Source organism: Bombina bombina, chromosome 4, assembly GCF_027579735.1.
Source record: "Bombina bombina isolate aBomBom1 chromosome 4, aBomBom1.pri, whole genome shotgun sequence".
Classification (NCBI taxonomy): domain Eukaryota; kingdom Metazoa; phylum Chordata; class Amphibia; order Anura; family Bombinatoridae; genus Bombina; species Bombina bombina.
The window spans coordinates 252196279-252214246 of record NC_069502.1 but is presented as its reverse complement, the minus strand read 5'-3'; the positions used below and the strand labels follow the sequence as shown (position 1 = coordinate 252214246).

Genomic DNA, 17968 nt, shown 5'->3' with positions numbered 1-17968 from the left:
TTTATCCAACCTACACATTTTCTCTGGTATTGCAACTGTGTTACAATCATTCAGAGCCGCTAACACCTCCCCTAGTAATACACGGAGGTTTTCCAGCTTAAATTTAAAATTTGAAATATCTGAATCCAGTTTGTTTGGATCAGAACCGTCACCCGCAGAATGAAGCTCTCCGTCCTCATGTTCTGCAAATTGTGACGCAGTGTCTGACATGGCCCTAATATTATCAGCGTACTCTGTTCTCACCCCAGAGTGATCACGCTTACCTCTTAGTTCTGGTAATTTAGCCAAAACTTCAGTCATAACAGTAGCCATATCCTGTAATGTGATTTGTAATGGCCGCCCAGATGTACTCGGCGCTACAATATCACGCACCTCCCGAGCGGGAGATGCAGGTACTGACACGTGAGGCGAGTTAGTCGGCATAACTCTCCCCTCGTTGTTTGGTGAAATATGTTCAATTTGTACAGATTGACTTTTATTTAAAGTAGCATCAATACAGTTAGTACATAAATTTCTATTGGGCTCCACTTTGGCTTTAGCACATATAGCACAGATATCTTCCTCTGAATCAGACATGTTTAACACACTAGCAAATAAACTAGCAACTTGGAAATACTTTTCAAGTAATTTACTATAATATGAAAACGTACTGTGCCTATAAGAAGCACAGAAAAAGTTATGACAGTTGAAAATTAATAAACTGAAAAGTTATAGCATCAAATCTTTGTAAAAAAACACAATTTTAGCAAAGGATTGCTCCCATTAGCAAAGGATAACTAACCCTGATAGCAGAAAAAAAAAAAAAAAAAAAAAAAAAAATACAGAAATAAACGTTTTTTGTTTTTTTATATCAGTCAACTACAATCTCACAGCTCTGCTGTGAGTGATTACCTCCCTCAAAACAAGTTTTGAAGACCCCTGAGTTCTGTAGAGATGAACCGGATCATGCAGGGAAGACAAACTTCTGACTGAATTTTTTGATGCGTAGCAAAAGCACCAAAAAAGGTCCCTCCCCCTCACACATAACAGTGAGAGAGATCAGTAAACTGTCATAAATTAAATAAAACGACTGCCAAGTGGAAAAAAATAGTGCCCAAAACATTTTTTCACCCAGTACCTCAGAAAATTAAACGATTTTACATGCCAGCAAAAAACGTTTAACATTAATAAATTGAGTGTTATTAAAAAGCCTGTTGCTAGTCCCTGCAAATTAGGCTAAAGTTTTATGTATACAGTATAATTCCAGTGAAGTGCCATTCCCCAGAATACTGAAGTGTAAAATATACATACATGACAGCCTGATACCAGTTGCTGCTACTGCATTTAAGGCTGAGTTTACATTATATCGGTATGGCAGAATTTTCTCATCAATTCCATTGTCAGAAAATAATAAGCTGCTACATACCTCTTTGCAGATTAATCTGCCCGCTGTCCCCTGATCTGAAGTTTACCTCTCCTCAGATGGCCGAGAAACAGAAATATGATCTTAACTACTCCGGCTAAAATCATAGAAAAACTCAGGTAGATTCTTCTTCAAATTCTACCAGAGAAGGAATAACACACTCCGGTGCTATTATAAAATAACAAACTTTTGATTGAAGGTATGAAACTAAGTATAATCACCACAGTCCTCTCACACATCCTATCTATTCGTTGGGTGCAAGAGAATGACTGGTAATGGCAGTTAGGGGAGGAGCTATATAGCAGCTCTGCTGGGTGAATCCTCTTGCACTTCCTGTTGGGGAGGAGTTAATATCCCATAAGTAATGGATGATCCGTGGACTGGATACACTTAACAAGAGAAAGCTGTTGCAGAGATTTAAGCTGTCAGTGTCCAACATGTGGAACATAGTGAGGGAATTGAAGACCACAGGCACAGTTCTTTTTAAGGCCAGAAGTGGCAGGCCAAGTAAAATGTCGGAGAGGCAAAGGATGGTGAGAACGGTCAAAAACAGCCTACAGACCACCTCCAAAGACCTACAACATCATCTTGCTGCAGATGGTGTCACTGTGCATCGTTCAACAATTCAGCGCACTTTGCACAAGGAGAAGCTATATGGGAGAGTGATGAGGTATGCAAACGCACATTTGGACAAGCCAGCCTTATTTTGGAATAAGGGGCTGTGGACTGATAAAACAAAGATTGAGTTATTTGGCGGCAAAAGAACACAGCATTCCAAGACAAACACTTGTTACCCAATAGGCTAAAATGGTATATCAAGACTTAAAATAAAGAATAAGAGGTGAAACCAATAATGTGGAAAATGATGGCATCAAAATGTGGTTAAAACATTTAAAACAGAGTTTTTTCATAACAGATCTGACCAATCAGTAGAAAATTAAGAGCATGAGTGCATAAGAAATGAATACAAGTGGAAATGTACTGAATAAACACCTAACTACAAAGTGCATATATCAGTATACAATGGCAAAGGATGATGTCACAAATATATAATATATAAAAGCTGATTCTCTAATGATAATAGCCGGGTCTAAACAAATATGATGTGCTCTCATAGAGGATACCCCTCGTGGGGCAAATAGAGCAAAAATGAAGCAAAAATTAGCAAAAATAAATTATTATTCTTTATTTATAAAGCGCCAACAGATTACGCAGCGCTGCCCATGGGTACAAGGATAAAAGTACAAACGGAGAAACAATACAAAAAGAGACACAATTTTACAGACAAATACAGGGGGGATTGAGGGCCCTATTCCCGTGGGAATTTACAATCTAGATGGGTGGGAGGATGGGAAACAAAAGGTGGGTACTGCAAAGGCGAGAATGATATTAGTGAGGAGATAGATGAGGGTAACTTGTTGGGTAAGTGAAGTTAGTTTGTTAATGAGTCCGAAATGAGAAGGACGAATTTTGGAGATATTACGTAGGTGGTTGTGGCAGGATGAAGAGAGCAATTGGATGTGGGGAATGAAGGACATATTTGAGTCAAGTACGACTCCGAGGCAGCGGACTTGGGGTGATGAGGAGATAGTGGTGCCGCCAACAGTGATGGAAAAATTAGAAACTGGGGAGATTAGAAGTAATTCTGTTTTGGACATATTTATTTTTAGGTGGCGAGAGGCCATCCAGGAGGTAATGCCAGATATGCAGTCGCTGATGTGAGAACTGACAGAAGGAGAGAGTGCAGGGGTGGAAAGGTAGATCTGGGTACCATCAGCATAGAGGTGGTAGTTGAAGCCATAGCTGTTGATAAGTTTACCCAGTGAAGAAGTGTAAATAGAGAAGAGTAGAGGACCCAGGACAGAGCCTTGAGGTACTCCAACAGACAGAGGCAATGGAGAGGAGGAGTCACCAGCAAAAGAAATGGAGAAGGATCTATTAGAGAGATAAGAGTTAATCCAGGAGAGGGCAGTGTCACAAAGCCCAAGAGAGCTGAGAGTCCGTAGGAGAAGGGGATGGTCAACAGTGTCAAAGGCAGCAGAGAGGTCAAGTAAGATGAGTATAGAGTAGTAGCCTTTGTTTTTAGCAGAAAGGAGGTAGTTAGTAACCATGGTGAGGACAGTCTTAGTCGACTGTTGGGGATGGAAGCCAGATTGCAGGGGGTCGAGCAATGAGTTGGACAGGAAGTGGGTTAGGCGATCAAAAGCTAGTTTTTCAAGGATTTTTGAAGCTAGCGGGGGCAGTGATATGGGGAGGTAGTTTGCAGGAGAGTTAGGGTCAAGGGAGGGTTTTTTGAGGATGGGGGTGACATTTGCATGTTTGAAGGAGGCAGGCAATGAGCCGGTAGAAAGGGATAGGTTGAATATATGAGTAAGAGCCGGAGTGAGGGTGGGAGACAGAGAAGGTATTAGATGTGAAGGAATAGGGTCGAGTGGGCAGGTAGTGAGGTGTGAGGAAGACAATAGAGAAGCCACTTCACTCTCAGTGGTTGGGAGGAGGGTACAAAGAGCGGCAGAGGGGGTGACTGGGAGTGAAGTTGGGAGATTGCAGGCTTGTGTTGGGATGTTTCTTCGGATGGTGTTTTATTGAAAAAAGTAGTCAGCCAGGTCTTGAGCACTGAATGCAGATGAGGGGGGGGGTTAGGTGCAGGTGGGTAGAGGAGAGATTTGAAAATGGAGAAGAGTCTTTTAGGGTTTGAGGAGTGAGTGGATATAAGAGAAGAGAAGTAGGTTTGCTTAGCAAGGTGAAGGGCAGAGGTGTAAGAGTGAAAAATTAACTTATAGTGCATGAAATCAGGTTCAGAGCAGGATTTCCTCCAAGCACGTTCAGCAGTGCGGGGTAGGTTTTAGTCTGTATATTAAGATTAAAGGTGAGCAGATGGTGGTCTGAGATGGGAAATGGTCGAGAGGCAACATCAGAGAGAGAGAGCAGAGATAGCAGAATACCAGATCAATATAGTGTCCATCACGGTGGGTAGGGAATAGGGTGGATTGTGAGAGGCCGAAGGAGTTAGTGAGTGAGAAAAGTTTAGAGGCAGCTGGGGCAGATGGGTTGTCAATGGGGATGTTGAAGTCCCCTAAAATTAGAGCAGGTGTATTTGTAGAGAGAAAGTAAGGAAGCCAGGCAGCAAAGTTGTCAAGGAATTGGGAGGTTGGTCCAGAGGGGCGATAGATAACTGCCACTCTGTGAGAGAGGGGGGAGAACAGGCGAATGCAGTGGACTTCAAAGGAAGAAAAAGGAGAGAGATGGAAATGGGGATAGGAACTGATAGGAGCAGGAGGGGGAGAGTAAGATGCCAACACCGCCACCATGTCTCTCACCTGGCCTAGGTTTGTGACTAAAGTGGAACCCACCGTGTGTGAGAGCAGCAATGGAAGCAGTGTCAGAGGAAGTCCTTAGAGGTGTCCTAAGTGGTGCTGTACCTGCCTTAGAGATGTGGAACCGTGGGATCGGTGAGCCTGAACGTGCTCTGCCTGTGAAGAATGAAATAAAAACTGCTACATAAAGTGAGTCTGAAAAATTACTCACCAGGGTAGAATACAAGCCTCCTTATGTGCAAATCTACGCGTTTCAACCCGTAAAAGGGCCTGTCTCAAGACATGTCTTGAAAAAGGCCCTTTTACGGGCTGAAACGCATAGATTTGCACATAAGGAGGCTTGTATTCTACTACTTATGTAGCAGTTTTTTTGCATGTTTTTATTTCATTCTTCACAGGCAGAGCACGTTCAGGCTCACCGATCCCACATCTCTAAGGCTTGTACAGCACCACTTAGGACACCTCTAAGGACTTAAATCAAGGACACTATCCAGGACTTTATTTCCATCACCATATTGGTCATATGAACACTAGGTTATTTTTGTACACGAGTATTGACTATTTTTATTTTTTTACTTTTTGCTCATTTTATTTTTGCTTCATTCATTTGCCCCAGGAGGGGTATCCTCTATGAGAGCACATCATATTTGTTTATACCCGGGTATTATCATTAGAGAATCAACTTTATATATTATATACTTGTGACGCCATTGTATACTGATATATGCACTTTGTAGTTAGGTTTTTTTTTATTCAGTACATTTCCAATTGTATTCATTTTTTATGCACTCATGCTCTTAATTTTCTACTGATTGGTCAGCTTGATCTGCCTATGTGTGGTCAGATCTGTTATGAAAAAAACTCTGTTTTAAATGTTTTAACCACATTTTGATGCCATCATTTTCCACATTATTGGTTTCACCTCTTATTCTTTATTTTAAGTCTTGATTTACCATTTTAGGCACTCCCTATACAAATTAAACCAGCTTATCAGCCTTGACCAGTAACCTTTAGCATATTGGCGCCCCTATTTTTTGATCTGTAAATTCACTTAGTTCTAGGACTTTTTGTTATGAAGTCCCTTTATAGTGAGCTTTGTTACTTTCATCAGGGCGCAGTCAATTACTTTTGTCCACTCTAAACACTTGCTACCCACAGTGAAATTTGGTGGATGTTCCATCATGCTGTGGGGCTGTGTGGCCAGTGCCGGTACTGGAAATCTTGTTAAAGTTGAGGGTCACATGGATTCCACTCAATATCAGCAGATACTTGAGAATAATGTTGAGGAATCAGTCACAAAGTTGAAGTTACGCCAAGGCTGGATATTTCAACAAGACAACGACCCAAAACACTGCTCAAAATATACTCTGGCATTTATGCAGAAGAACAAGTACAATGTTCTGGAATGGCCATCCAAGTCCCCAGAGCTGAATATCATTGAAAATCTGTGGGGCGGTTTGAAGTGGGCTGTCCATGCTCGGCAACCATCAAACCTAACTGAACTGGAGAAGTTTTTCAAGGAGGAATGGTCCAAAATACCTTCATCCAGACACTCATTACAGGCTATAGGAAGCGTCTAGAGGCTGTTACTTCTGCTAAAGGAGGCGCTACTAAATATTGATGCCATATTTCTGTTGGGGTGCCCAAATTTATGCACCTGTCTAATTTCGTTTTGATGCATATTGCAACTTTTCTGTTAATCCAATAAACCTCATTTCATTACTGAAATATTACTGTGCCCTTCAGTTATTTGATAGATCAAAATGAAACTGCTGATCCAAACACCCAATTATTTATAAATGAAAGTTGTCAGGGGTGCCTAAACTTTTGCATACAACTGTATATACATACACAAATAAAATTGTCTTGAAATCCTAGGCATTTCATACTTTAAAAGGATAGTGTATATTATATATATATATATATATATATATATATATATATATATATATATATATATATATATATATATCACACAGACACCAAAACATACCTGGCTCCTAGATTTTTGAGCTGGCTCTTAGATGTTAGGCATATTTGTTAAGCAGTAATCAACAATGCATATAAAAAAAAATACTTTTAGCAAAAAAGCAAGTTTCTTTGAAATATACTTGTATATTACTTGATAGAGCTCTTTATCAGAGGTGATATTATGCGCATATCACTCACATGAAATTCAGCATAGGCTGCCCTACATGTGTTATAGATGCTTCCTCGATGTAGCGAAATGGTGCGATAGTTGGAAACTCCCCTGAGCCTGTGGGTTCAGACAACCAGGTACCCAACATCCAAGAGAGAGGGACAACAGCAGGGTGCAAAGGAGGAGAATCTGTAAGGAAAATTAGCACAGTATGTTTTATTTAACATCTCCAGCAGGGCACATGGGGTAAGTAACGTGAAATTGTCATGAATTCATAGGCTTAAGTTAAAACAATAATAAAGATGATCCTGTAAGATAACGCAAGCAGAGAATAGTTGTTTAAACATTAAAGTGAAGGTAAACTTTGGTGAATGAAACCCCGTTTTTTTTAAATACTATTAAACACAGGGGCACTTTCATTCATCAAAGTTTACAAAGCAGCCGTTTTGTATAAAAAAAAAAAACGAACAAAAAAACTTTTTTTCTTTTCACAATCCTGCTTCCTACCTTCACTTTAACTAGATTGGTTTCCATTAAAGAATATTTATAAGGTTTTATAAAACAACTAAATCTGGTTTACAATCTGCATGACTGGGACATACACAAAATGCATTGTTTTAGATTAAATTTAACATAAAATACATGGCAGTGTTACTATATATACTGTGCTGGGGCCAAATAACCCTCACATCAAACAGTGCACTATAGTAGCCTGTTAAACTTTATACAGCTGCTGACTCTAAAAGGGACATTTCAAATACACTTTGTTCTTTTGGTATGATTTGTTGAAAAGCACAGGTAAGCTCAAAAGCAGCAATGCACTACTGGGAGATAGCTGCTAATTGGTGGCTACACACATATGCCCCTTGTTATTGGCTCACCAGATGTGTTCAGCCCTCATTAGCCTATTGCTGCTCTGGAGCAGACTTTATATGTTCAGCCTGTTTGCAGGCGACAAATTTATAAATGTATGCAAGCAATAATGCAATAACATGTTATAACACATTAGACCTGCGCTAATGTCCCTTTATTTGTGTGTGTGAGCAGTGTACTAATTTTGAGTTTTGTTTCCCAAACTAAAACTCTGAAGTGCATCGGTTTCACAATACTGCTGACATGAGAATATTGATCTTAGATCTGATTGGGAACATCGACTATTTTATTATTTTAGAAGGCTCAAAAATAAAGAAGCAGATTTCTCATCACAGAAGAAAATTTTTTTAAAAAAAGTGAAATCAGGCTGTCTTAATCTGCACTAATAAATTCTGTATGCAAAAATCCCCCTAGGCTTCAAAAGGAACTTGCTGTAGTTTTTAATAGTTTACTGGACCACTAAGTGTTGAAGAGATTAGAGAATGATTTAGGCAAGAAGAGAGGGGCAGACAGAGTTTAGGTGCCTGAGGGAGTAGATGACAATTTTATTTTAATATAAAGGGACATTCAAGTCCAAAAAAAACTCATGATTTGAATAGGGAATGTAATTTTAACCCCTTAGTGACCACAGCACTTTTCCATTTTCTGTCCGTTTAGGACAAGGGCTATTTTTACATTTCTGCTGTGTTTGGCTGTAATTTTCCTCTTACACATTTACTGTACCCACACATATTATATACCATTTTTCTCGAAATTAGATGGACTTTCTAAAGATACCATTATTTTCATCATATCTTATAATTTACTATAAAAAAAAAATATAAAATATGATGAAAAAAAACAAAAACAAAAAAACACACCTTTTCTAACTTTGACCCCCAAAATCTGTTACACATCTGCATCCACCAAAAACACCCATACTAAATAGTTTCTAAATTTTGTCCTGAGTTTAGAAATACCCAATGTTTACATGTTCGTTGCTTTTTTTGCAAGTTATAGGGCCATAAATACAAGTAACACTTTGCTATTTCCAAACCACTTTTTTTCAAAATTAGCAACAGTTACATTGGGACACTGATATCTGTCAGGAATCCCTGAATATCCCTTGTCGTGTATATATTTTTTTTTAGAAGACATCCCAAAGTATTGATTTAGGCCCATTGTGGTATATTTCATGTCACCATTTCACCGCCAAATGCGATCAAATAAAAAAAAAAAATTGTTGACTTTTTCACAAACTTTAGGTTTCTACAACTTGTACAATTATGGCACAAATGGTTGCAAATACTTCTCTGGGATCCCCTTTGTTCATAAATAGCAGACATTTATGGCTGTAGCATTACTTTTTGGTAATTAGAAGGCCGCTAAATGCATCTGCGCACCACACTTGTATTATACTCAGCAGTGAAGGGGTTAATTAGGTAGCTTGTAGGGAGCGTGTAGGGTTAATTTTAGCTTTAGTGTAGTGTAGTAGACAACACAAAGTATTGATCTAGGCCCCTTTTGATATATTTCATGCCATTTCACCGCCAAATTTGATCAAATAAAAAATTGTTCACTTTTTCACTAACTTTGGGTTTCTCACTGAAATTACTTACAAACAGCTTGTGCAATTATGGTACAAATGGTTGTAAATGCTTCTCTGGCAGTGACGGGGTTAATTAGGTAGCTTGTAGGGAACTTAAAGGGTTAATTTTAGCTTTAGTGTAGAGATCAGCCTCCCACCTAACACATCCCACCCCATGATCCCTCTCAAACAGCTCTCAACCCTCCCCCACCCCAGAATTGTCCCCACCGTCTTAAGTACTGGCAGAAAGTCTGCCAGTACTAAAATAAAAGGCTTTTTTCCCCATTTAAAAAAAAATATATATATTTTCATATATTCTGCGGTGCATAACCTCTCATTAGCCCCCAACCTCATTGATTCCCCCCAAATAGCTCTCTAACCCCCTCCCCCCACACACACACACACACACACACTATTTCCCACCATTTTGGGTACTGGCAGCCAGTACCCACTTTGCACCTAAATGTGTTTTTGTTTTTTTAAATAAGCATTTGTTCTGTAGTGTAGCTCCCCCTCTTAGATCTCTTTGTAAAAATGATTTTCCCCCTCCTCTGCCACCCACCACCCTCTCCCACCACTTTGAAAAGTTTAAGCCCGGATTGAGGGCGCGCACCCGGCGATCTTTTACAACAGCTGGCCGGAAGATTGTCAGCGATGGGCCGCCCACCCGCCTCCCTGCAGCTGCTCCCACCCACCAACAATCGGCACCATCGAGTGGCCCTCTCTGCATCGGTGTGCCAAAAAAGGTATTGCAGTGATGCCTCAATATTGAGACATCACTGCAATACCTTAGAAGCTGCTGGAAGAGATCAGGATCGCTTCCAGAGCTTCAAACCCCAGAGGACGTGGCACGCACGTCCTTGGTCGTTAAGTGACCTCCAATGGAGGACGTGCCTGGCACGTCCTTGGTCGTTAGGGGGTTAAACAACATTCCAATTTACCTTTATCACCAATTTTGCTTTGTTCTTTTGGTATTCTTAGTTGAAAGCTAAACTTAAGGAGGTTCATATGCTAATTTCTTAGACCTTGAAGACTGTCTCTAATCTGAATGCATTTTGACCACTACAGGGCATTAGTTCATGTGCTTCATATAGATAACATTGAGCTCATGCTTGTGAAGTTACCCTGGAGTGCAGTGATGTGCAGTCACTAGAGGCAGGTGAGGCAGTGCTTCACCTCTCATATGGGCAAAAATATATATTTTTTTTATTGGCTTTAAAAAAAAATTGTAATTTTTTTTTCCCAGCATTTTTTTTTCTCACAGCTCTATGTTGTGCAATGAAGAGGCACAAGCAGGTCTGCCCACCATTACACAACATGCTGCGCCATCTACTGGATGCAAGTGGTTAAGATCATTGCATGGCCCATTAACTGCTTATTTGAGGCAGTCCTATTTGGGCTGAACCAATCCAGCGAGAGGCATTAGTAAGTGGAACATAGGGTTGGGGCTGGATGTTAAATCATATAAAACAAAACAAAAACGGAAAAAAACAACTTTCATATATTTTGTTGCTGTCCTGTGAAGCTGCCAGCTTTGCTAAAGTGAAAAAGAGAGTTCTGTTCTTCCCCTCTAAGTGCAGTGGAATGTGCCACTGTCACTTCCTGAATCCTTACAGAGCAGGAGAGAGGCACAGAGAGCAGTGTTTCACCCACATCTTATTAAAGTAAGATTTTACTGATAGGGATTCTGCTAGTGAAAATGATAATTTAATGAATGTGGTTTAGTGTTTGTTTACTCTTTTACAGCAGGGTTGTTTTTGTATTTTGTTTACTCAAACTTTACACCCACTAACTTAGCAGCTTGCCTCTGTACTTCACACTAAATTATAGACTCATTTTCTGAACTCTCTGTAGCTCTGCTGTTTTATTACTTTAAAATGCAGTGGTCCCTCTCCCCCACCCCCTTGTGTGTGTCTCTCTCTATCTATCCATCTCTCTCCTTATGTGTTGTTCTCCCCCATGGTCTCTTTCTCTCTCGGTCTCTCTTCCTCCCCCTCTGACTCTCATCCCTTATGTAATGAAAGAATCTATAAGCATAATTTGCAGCATTAAAGTAAAAAGTATGTTTTAAACATATTTTAATGGGCATGGATTTCTAGATCTCATAATCAGAGCAAGCATTGTGTTATCTGGCAAGAGTTTCTGTTACAATCCTTTAAACTAAAATCAGATGTTTACTAAGTTGACCAGTTTTCCAAGACACCATTTAAAGGGACATGAAACCCATATGAAACCCATATGCAAATTTAAATAACTTTCCAATTTACATCTAATATCCTTTGTTGAAAATCATATCTAAATATGATCAGTAGCTGCTGATTGGTGGCTGCACATAGATACCTCGTGATTGGCTCACCCATGTGCATTGCTATTTCTTCAACAAAGGATATCTAAAGAATGAAGGTGTATCCTGCCACTGCCTCACCAGCCTCTGACGTCACTGCAAGTCACTGCTGGAGTGAGCACTAATTGGCTAAAATGCAAGTCTGTCAAAATAACTGAAAAAAGGGGGCAGTTTGCAGAGGCTTAGATACAAGGTAATCACAGAGGTAAAAAGTATTTCTATAAACAGTGTTGGTTATGCAAAACTGGGGAATGGGTAATAAAGGGATTATCATTCTTTTTAAACAACAAAAATGTCCCTTTTAGGAGGTAGCCACACATAATATATTTGTTTAGGAGTCAAACAAGGAAGGGAAACCTACACCACCCTTCCTGGTTATAGAATTTATTTGTCTTATGGAAGTAAAAACGGGACTTGCTTCTTTTCTCTATAACAGACTTGGCCTCCAATGACCACATATAAATCAGCTGCTACAAGCCAAACTTTTTTTTGTGTGCTCCCGTTGCTAATGCAAAAGGTTTTGGAACCTCAAACAATAAATGCAGATGATGTTCTATGCTTAAAATGTTAATAAGGATTTTATCAAAATTTAAATATGAGGATTGTCTGTATTTGCTAGGTAGTTTGGATTTTAACCACTCTTTGCATGTTGAGATTATGCTGGTTTATTTGTTTGATAGGACCAACAAAAACAACAACAAAAAACTAACTGCTGCGCAATTCTTGTCATATATCGCCCCCTAGTGGTTAAAATAAAAATCTAATCTCATTCTCATGATGAAAACAATTGGTAACGCTCCATTGCTGTGACGAGTAATGCTGATATAATAACTAAGCAATATGATGTGCTACTGCTTTCTAAATATCATATAGCCACACTTTCTAGACCAACATGCAGCACTGATTACTATTGCTACCCAATAGTTTACAATCCAATCATACAGCCTGAGAGCATGTCTGACTCCTGTCATATCTGAGCCACAAATGCTCAGTAGTTCTCCGAGTTTCAGTAATTTGACTTTATGGGTCAGAAGTGGGCAAACTCACTAATTACACGTGAGACTAACATATAAATACATAAGCAAGAAATGAACGTGCTGCACAAGCAATATAGAGACCAACACACTGTCTATCGTGCAGTTTAACGTATTAATTAGAAATAATGATTTGCGAGAGAACACAAGGTTGTACCTGAATTAACTACACCTGCCATACTCTCTCCTTTCCTGGCTCAGACAGGATATGACGTCACGCAAGAACAGTGAGTACTGGGAGATCTGCTAGAATATATAGTGCTGGAAAGGTGCCAAGAAGTTACTTGACTCCTTAGAATGACTGAATTCTCTATAAATATACATATCCATCATTAGTAGTTATTATAAGAGGTGACAGAGGGATGTTTGATTAAAAATGTAAATGGCAATACAAGTCTATTAAAATGCTTTTAAACCAATTCTAATTTTGGGAGATCCTTAAAGGGACATTTAATATCTATGTAGAGCATTTCATTATCAAACTCCCTTAGTTTACTTTGTATTTAAAGGGAAATTAAACAACTCAAGATATTAATATAAATTGTAAAATTGCATGTAGTAAAACAACTTTGCAATATACTTATTAGATATTTTGTTCTCCTTTCCTGTAATGTAATGTAATTCTGAATATTGTAGGCTTTATTCACATATAGCAGACAGTTATATTCCAGTCATTGGTTGCAGACTCTAGTAAGCCATTTATAACCAGACAGAATACAATGCCGTAACGGCATTAAAAGGTTAATGTTATGTTTGTCATTTGCTCCTCAGCTGTTTAACACATTGCCTTTAAAATAACTTTTTTTTAAATAAAATGATCTACTGAAATAGAGCATTTTATTTTTACTCTATTATTTCTCAATCTAATAGGTTTTTGGTAGCCCTAATCCTATCAAAGAAGCAAAATAATTGCTAAATATGTTACTCATATCATAGTGATGGGAAATATTAGTCCAGTCAAAGGGGAAAAATATATTAGTCCACTTATATAAGAAGTAATATTTATTAAAAGGGACAGTAAAGTTAAAATTAAACTTTCATGGTTTAGATACAGGATGCAATTACATAAAAAAATCACATTTTCTTCTATAGTAAATAGTAAAATTTGCTTCATTTTCTTGGTACCCTTAACCCCTTAATGACCGGACCATTTTTCAGTTTTCTAACCCTTAATGACAATGGCTATTTTTACATTTCTGCAGTGTTTGTGTTTAGCTGTAATTTTCCTCTTACTCATTTACTGTACCCACACATATTATATACCGTTTTTCTCGCCATTAAATGGACTTTCTAAAGATACCATTTTTCCTCATATCTTATAATTTAATATAAAAAATATATAAAATATGAGGAAAAAATGGAAAAAAACACACTTTTTCTAACTTTGACCTCCAAAATCTGTTACACATCTACAATCACCAAAAAACACCCGTGCTAAATAGTTTCTAAATTTTGTCCTGAGTTTAGAAATACCCACTGGTTACATGTTGTTTGCTTTTTTTGCAAGTTATAGGGCAATAAGTACAAGTAGAACTTTGCTATTTCCAAACCACTTTTTTTCAAAATTAGCGCTAGTTACATTGGAACACTGATATCTGTCAGGAATACCTGAATATCCCCTGACATGTATATATTTTTTTTTTAGAAGACAACCCAAAGTATCGATTTATGCCAATTTTGGTATATTTCATGCCACCATTTCACTGCCAAATGCGAGCAAATAAAATTTGTGAAAAAGTGAACAATTTTTTTTGTCACAAACTTTAGGTTTCTCACTGAAATTATTTACAAACAACTTGTGCAATTATGGCACAAATGGTTGTAAATGCTTCTCTGGGATCCCCTTTGTTCAGAAATAGCAGACCTATATGGCTTTGGCGTTGCTTTTTGGTAATTAGAAGGCCGCTAAATGCAGCTGCGCACCACACGTGTATTATGCCCAGCAGTGAAGGGGTTAATTAGGGATCTTGTAGGGACCTTGAAGGGTTAATTTTAGCTTTAGTGTAGTGTAGTAGACAACCCAAAGTATTGATCTAGGCCCATTTTGGTATATTTCATGCCACCATTTCACCGCCAAATGCGAGCAAATAAAAAAAAAAAGTGACATTTTTCACAATTTTAGGTTTCTCACTTAAATTATTTACAAACAGCTTGTGCAATTATGGCACAAATGGTTGTAAATGCTTCTCTGGGATCCTCTTTGTTCAGAAATAGCAGACTTATATGGCTTTGGCGTTGCTTTTTGGCAATTAGGAGGCCGCTAAATGCTGCTGCGCACCACACTTGTATTATGCCCAGCAGTGAAGGGGTTAATTAGGTAGCTTGTAGAGAGCTTGCAGGGTTAATTTTAGCTTTAGTGTAGAGATTAGCCTCCCACCTGACACATCCCACCCCCTGATCCCTCCCAGACAGCTCTCTTCCCTCCCCCACCCCACAATTGTCCCCGCCATCTTAAGTACTGGCAGAAAGTCTGCCAGTACTAAAATAAAAGGTGTTTTTTTTGTTGTTGTTTTTTTTTTTTTTAATTATTCAGCTGTGATGGACCCCTGCCTTAACCCCCAACCTCCCTGATCCCCCCCAAACACCTCTCTAACCCTCCCCACCTACCTATTTGCCACCATCTTGGGTACTGGCAGCTGCCAGTACCCAGTTTTCCCCAAAAAATAAAGTGTGTTTTTTTTTTTTTTTTTAGTTGTTTTTTCATTTTTTCTGTAGTGTAGCTGCCCCCCCCCCAGTACCCCCACCCCCCTAACCCTACCAGATCCTATTATTTTATTTTTTTTTTTAAAGTTTGCTGCCCCCCCTCCCTCTTAACAGAACTCATTGGTGGCAGTGTTTGCTGCGCGCGCGCACACACACATGCAGGCCCCCCCTCCGCACGCTCCCGGCATCCGGCGTGCACAATGCACTTGTAGGAACCGGATGCCGGGTATCGATGGGCCGCCCACCCTCCTCCCTTGTAAGCTCCCACCCACCAACGAACGGCTCCATCACTACCGGTGCAGAGAGGGCCACAGAGTGGCTCTCTCTGCATTGGATGCTTTTTAAAGGGTATTGCAGGATGCCTCAATATCGAGGCATCACTGCAATACCCTGAGAGCTGCTGGAAGCGATTGCGATCGCTTCCAGCACTCTCAGTGACAATGGACGTACCTGGTACGTCAGTTGTCATTAAGGGGTTAAAAGTGGGTTTAGCACTCCAATGTAGCTGTGTTTGCAACAATATTTGTAGCAATGTTATACCTTGTTGCCAACACTGTCCCCACACAATACTAAAAACACATGTATGCACCCTAGGTTTAGTCTTTAAAAGGGATATGAAACCATTTTTTGTTTTAGCGAACACAAATTTTTCTTTCATGATTCTGATAGAGAATATGATTTTAAACAACTTTCTAATTACTTCCATCTTCTTTGTACCTTTTGTTGAAAAGCAGGGACGTATGCTCAGGAGCCTGCTCATTTCTGCAGGACTATATGGCAGCTGTTTTTGCTAGAATGCATTTGCAAGAGCACTAGATGGCAGCTCTTTCTTTCATGTAATTAGCAAGAGTCCATGAGCTAGTGACGTATGGGATATACATTCCTACCAGGAGGGGCAAAGTTTCCCAAACCTCAAAATGCCTATAAATACACCCCTCACCACACCCACAATTCAGTTTTACAAACTTTGCCTCCTATGGAGGTGGTGAAGTAAGTTTGTGCTAGATTCTACGTTGATATGCGCTCCGCAGCAGGTTGGAGCCCGGTTTTCCTCTCAGCGTGCAGTGAATGTCAGAGGGATGTGAGGAGAGTATTGCCTATTTGAATTCAATGATCTCCTTCTACGGGGTCTATTTCATAGGTTCTCTGTTATCGGTCGTAGAGATTCATCTCTTACCTCCCTTTTCAGATCGACGATATACTCTTATATATATACCATTACCTCTACTGATTCTCGTTTCAGTACTGGTTTGGCTTTCTACAACATGTAGATGAGTGTCCTGGGGTAAGTAAGTCTTATTTTCTGTGACACTCTAAGCTATGGTTGGGCACTTTATATGTAAAGATCTAAATATATGTGTTTAAACTTATATTTGCCATGATTCAGGATAATCAGTATTCCTTCATTCAGACTGTCAGTTTCATTATTTGGGATAATGCTTATGAATAAATATTTTTTCTTACCTTGAAAGTTTTCAATTGACTATTTTTCCCTGCAGGCTGTTAGGCTCGCGGGGGCAGAAAATGCTTCATTTTATTGCGTCATTATTGGCGCAAACTTTTTTGGCGCAAAAATTTGTCATTTCCGGCGTCGTAGTTGACGCCGGAAGTTGTATTCTGTTAACGTCATTTTTTGACGCATGCGTATTCAGAAATTTTTTTGCGCCAAAAAATGTGGGCGTCGGTTTCGGCATCAGAGGATGTGGCGTCATACTTGGCGCCAAAAATATGGGCGTTGTATTTGGCGCCAAAAAATGTGGGCGTCTTTTTGTTCCACTTTTTGCCTCACATTGTTTAAACCTCACTTTTTTATTGCTTCTGGTTTCTAGAAGCTTATTATTTTGCATTCTTTCCCATTCCTGAAAGTCCTGTGAGTGCATTTGTTTAGTGGAGTATATATATACAGGTAGCCCTCAGTTTACGCCGGGGTTAGGTTCCAGAAGGAAGGGTTGTAAATCGAAACCGTTGTAAATTGAAACCCAGTTTATAATGTAAGTCAATGGGAAGTGAGGGAGATAGGTTCCAGGCCCCTCTCAAAATTGTCATAAGTAACACCTAATACATTATTTTTAAAGCTTAGAAATGAAGACTTTAAATGCTAAACAGCATTATAAACCTAATAAAATAATCACACAACACAAAATATATAATTAAACTAAGTTAAATGAACAAAAACATTTGCTAAACAGCATTATAAACCTAATAAAATAATCACACAACACAGACTTCACTTACATTTTTCTGCAAACAGTTCTTTCTATGCATTCCAATCTGAGTTATAGACCGGAAGATCTTGTTCCTTTGAAATCTGCTCGATAGCTCAGGCGTGGTTAAACTGATTAATTTCAGCTTGCTTGGATTTGCTACAACACAAGCGGACAGCTCCACCTACTGGCTATTTTATTAAATGCACTGCTTCTCAATGCTTTTCAATAGCAGTCACATGACTGGAAAAAAAGGTTGTTATTCTGAAACGGTGTAAATTGAACCGTTGTAAAACGAGGGCCACCTGTATATTCTTCGCCGGCAGTTAATTTCAATTTTGAGGGTTCTCCAATTTAATGGGGCTATCTCTACTCCTGCTAATT

The 17968-nt window shown here is 39.2% G+C and overlaps 1 protein-coding gene across 2 annotated transcripts in view; it reads right to left on the bottom strand.

The window, feature by feature from the left end:
* The window catches only part of THAP4 (THAP domain containing 4), an 85084-nt gene that overhangs the window by 36775 nt on the left and 30341 nt on the right, over positions 1-17968 (bottom strand). Inside the window, exons 1-2 of one of the 2 annotated variants that reach the window (XM_053709887.1) lie at positions 12835-12929; positions 6889-7048 (exon numbers count right to left, since the gene is read on the bottom strand). In XM_053709887.1, the coding sequence (XP_053565862.1) occupies positions 6889-7048; positions 12835-12856 (182 nt within the window). In that variant the 5' untranslated portion in view covers positions 12857-12929. Of the gene's footprint in view, positions 1-6888; positions 7049-12834; positions 12930-17968 lie in introns of those variants that run through there. The other variant, XM_053709886.1, reaches the window with a different exon arrangement.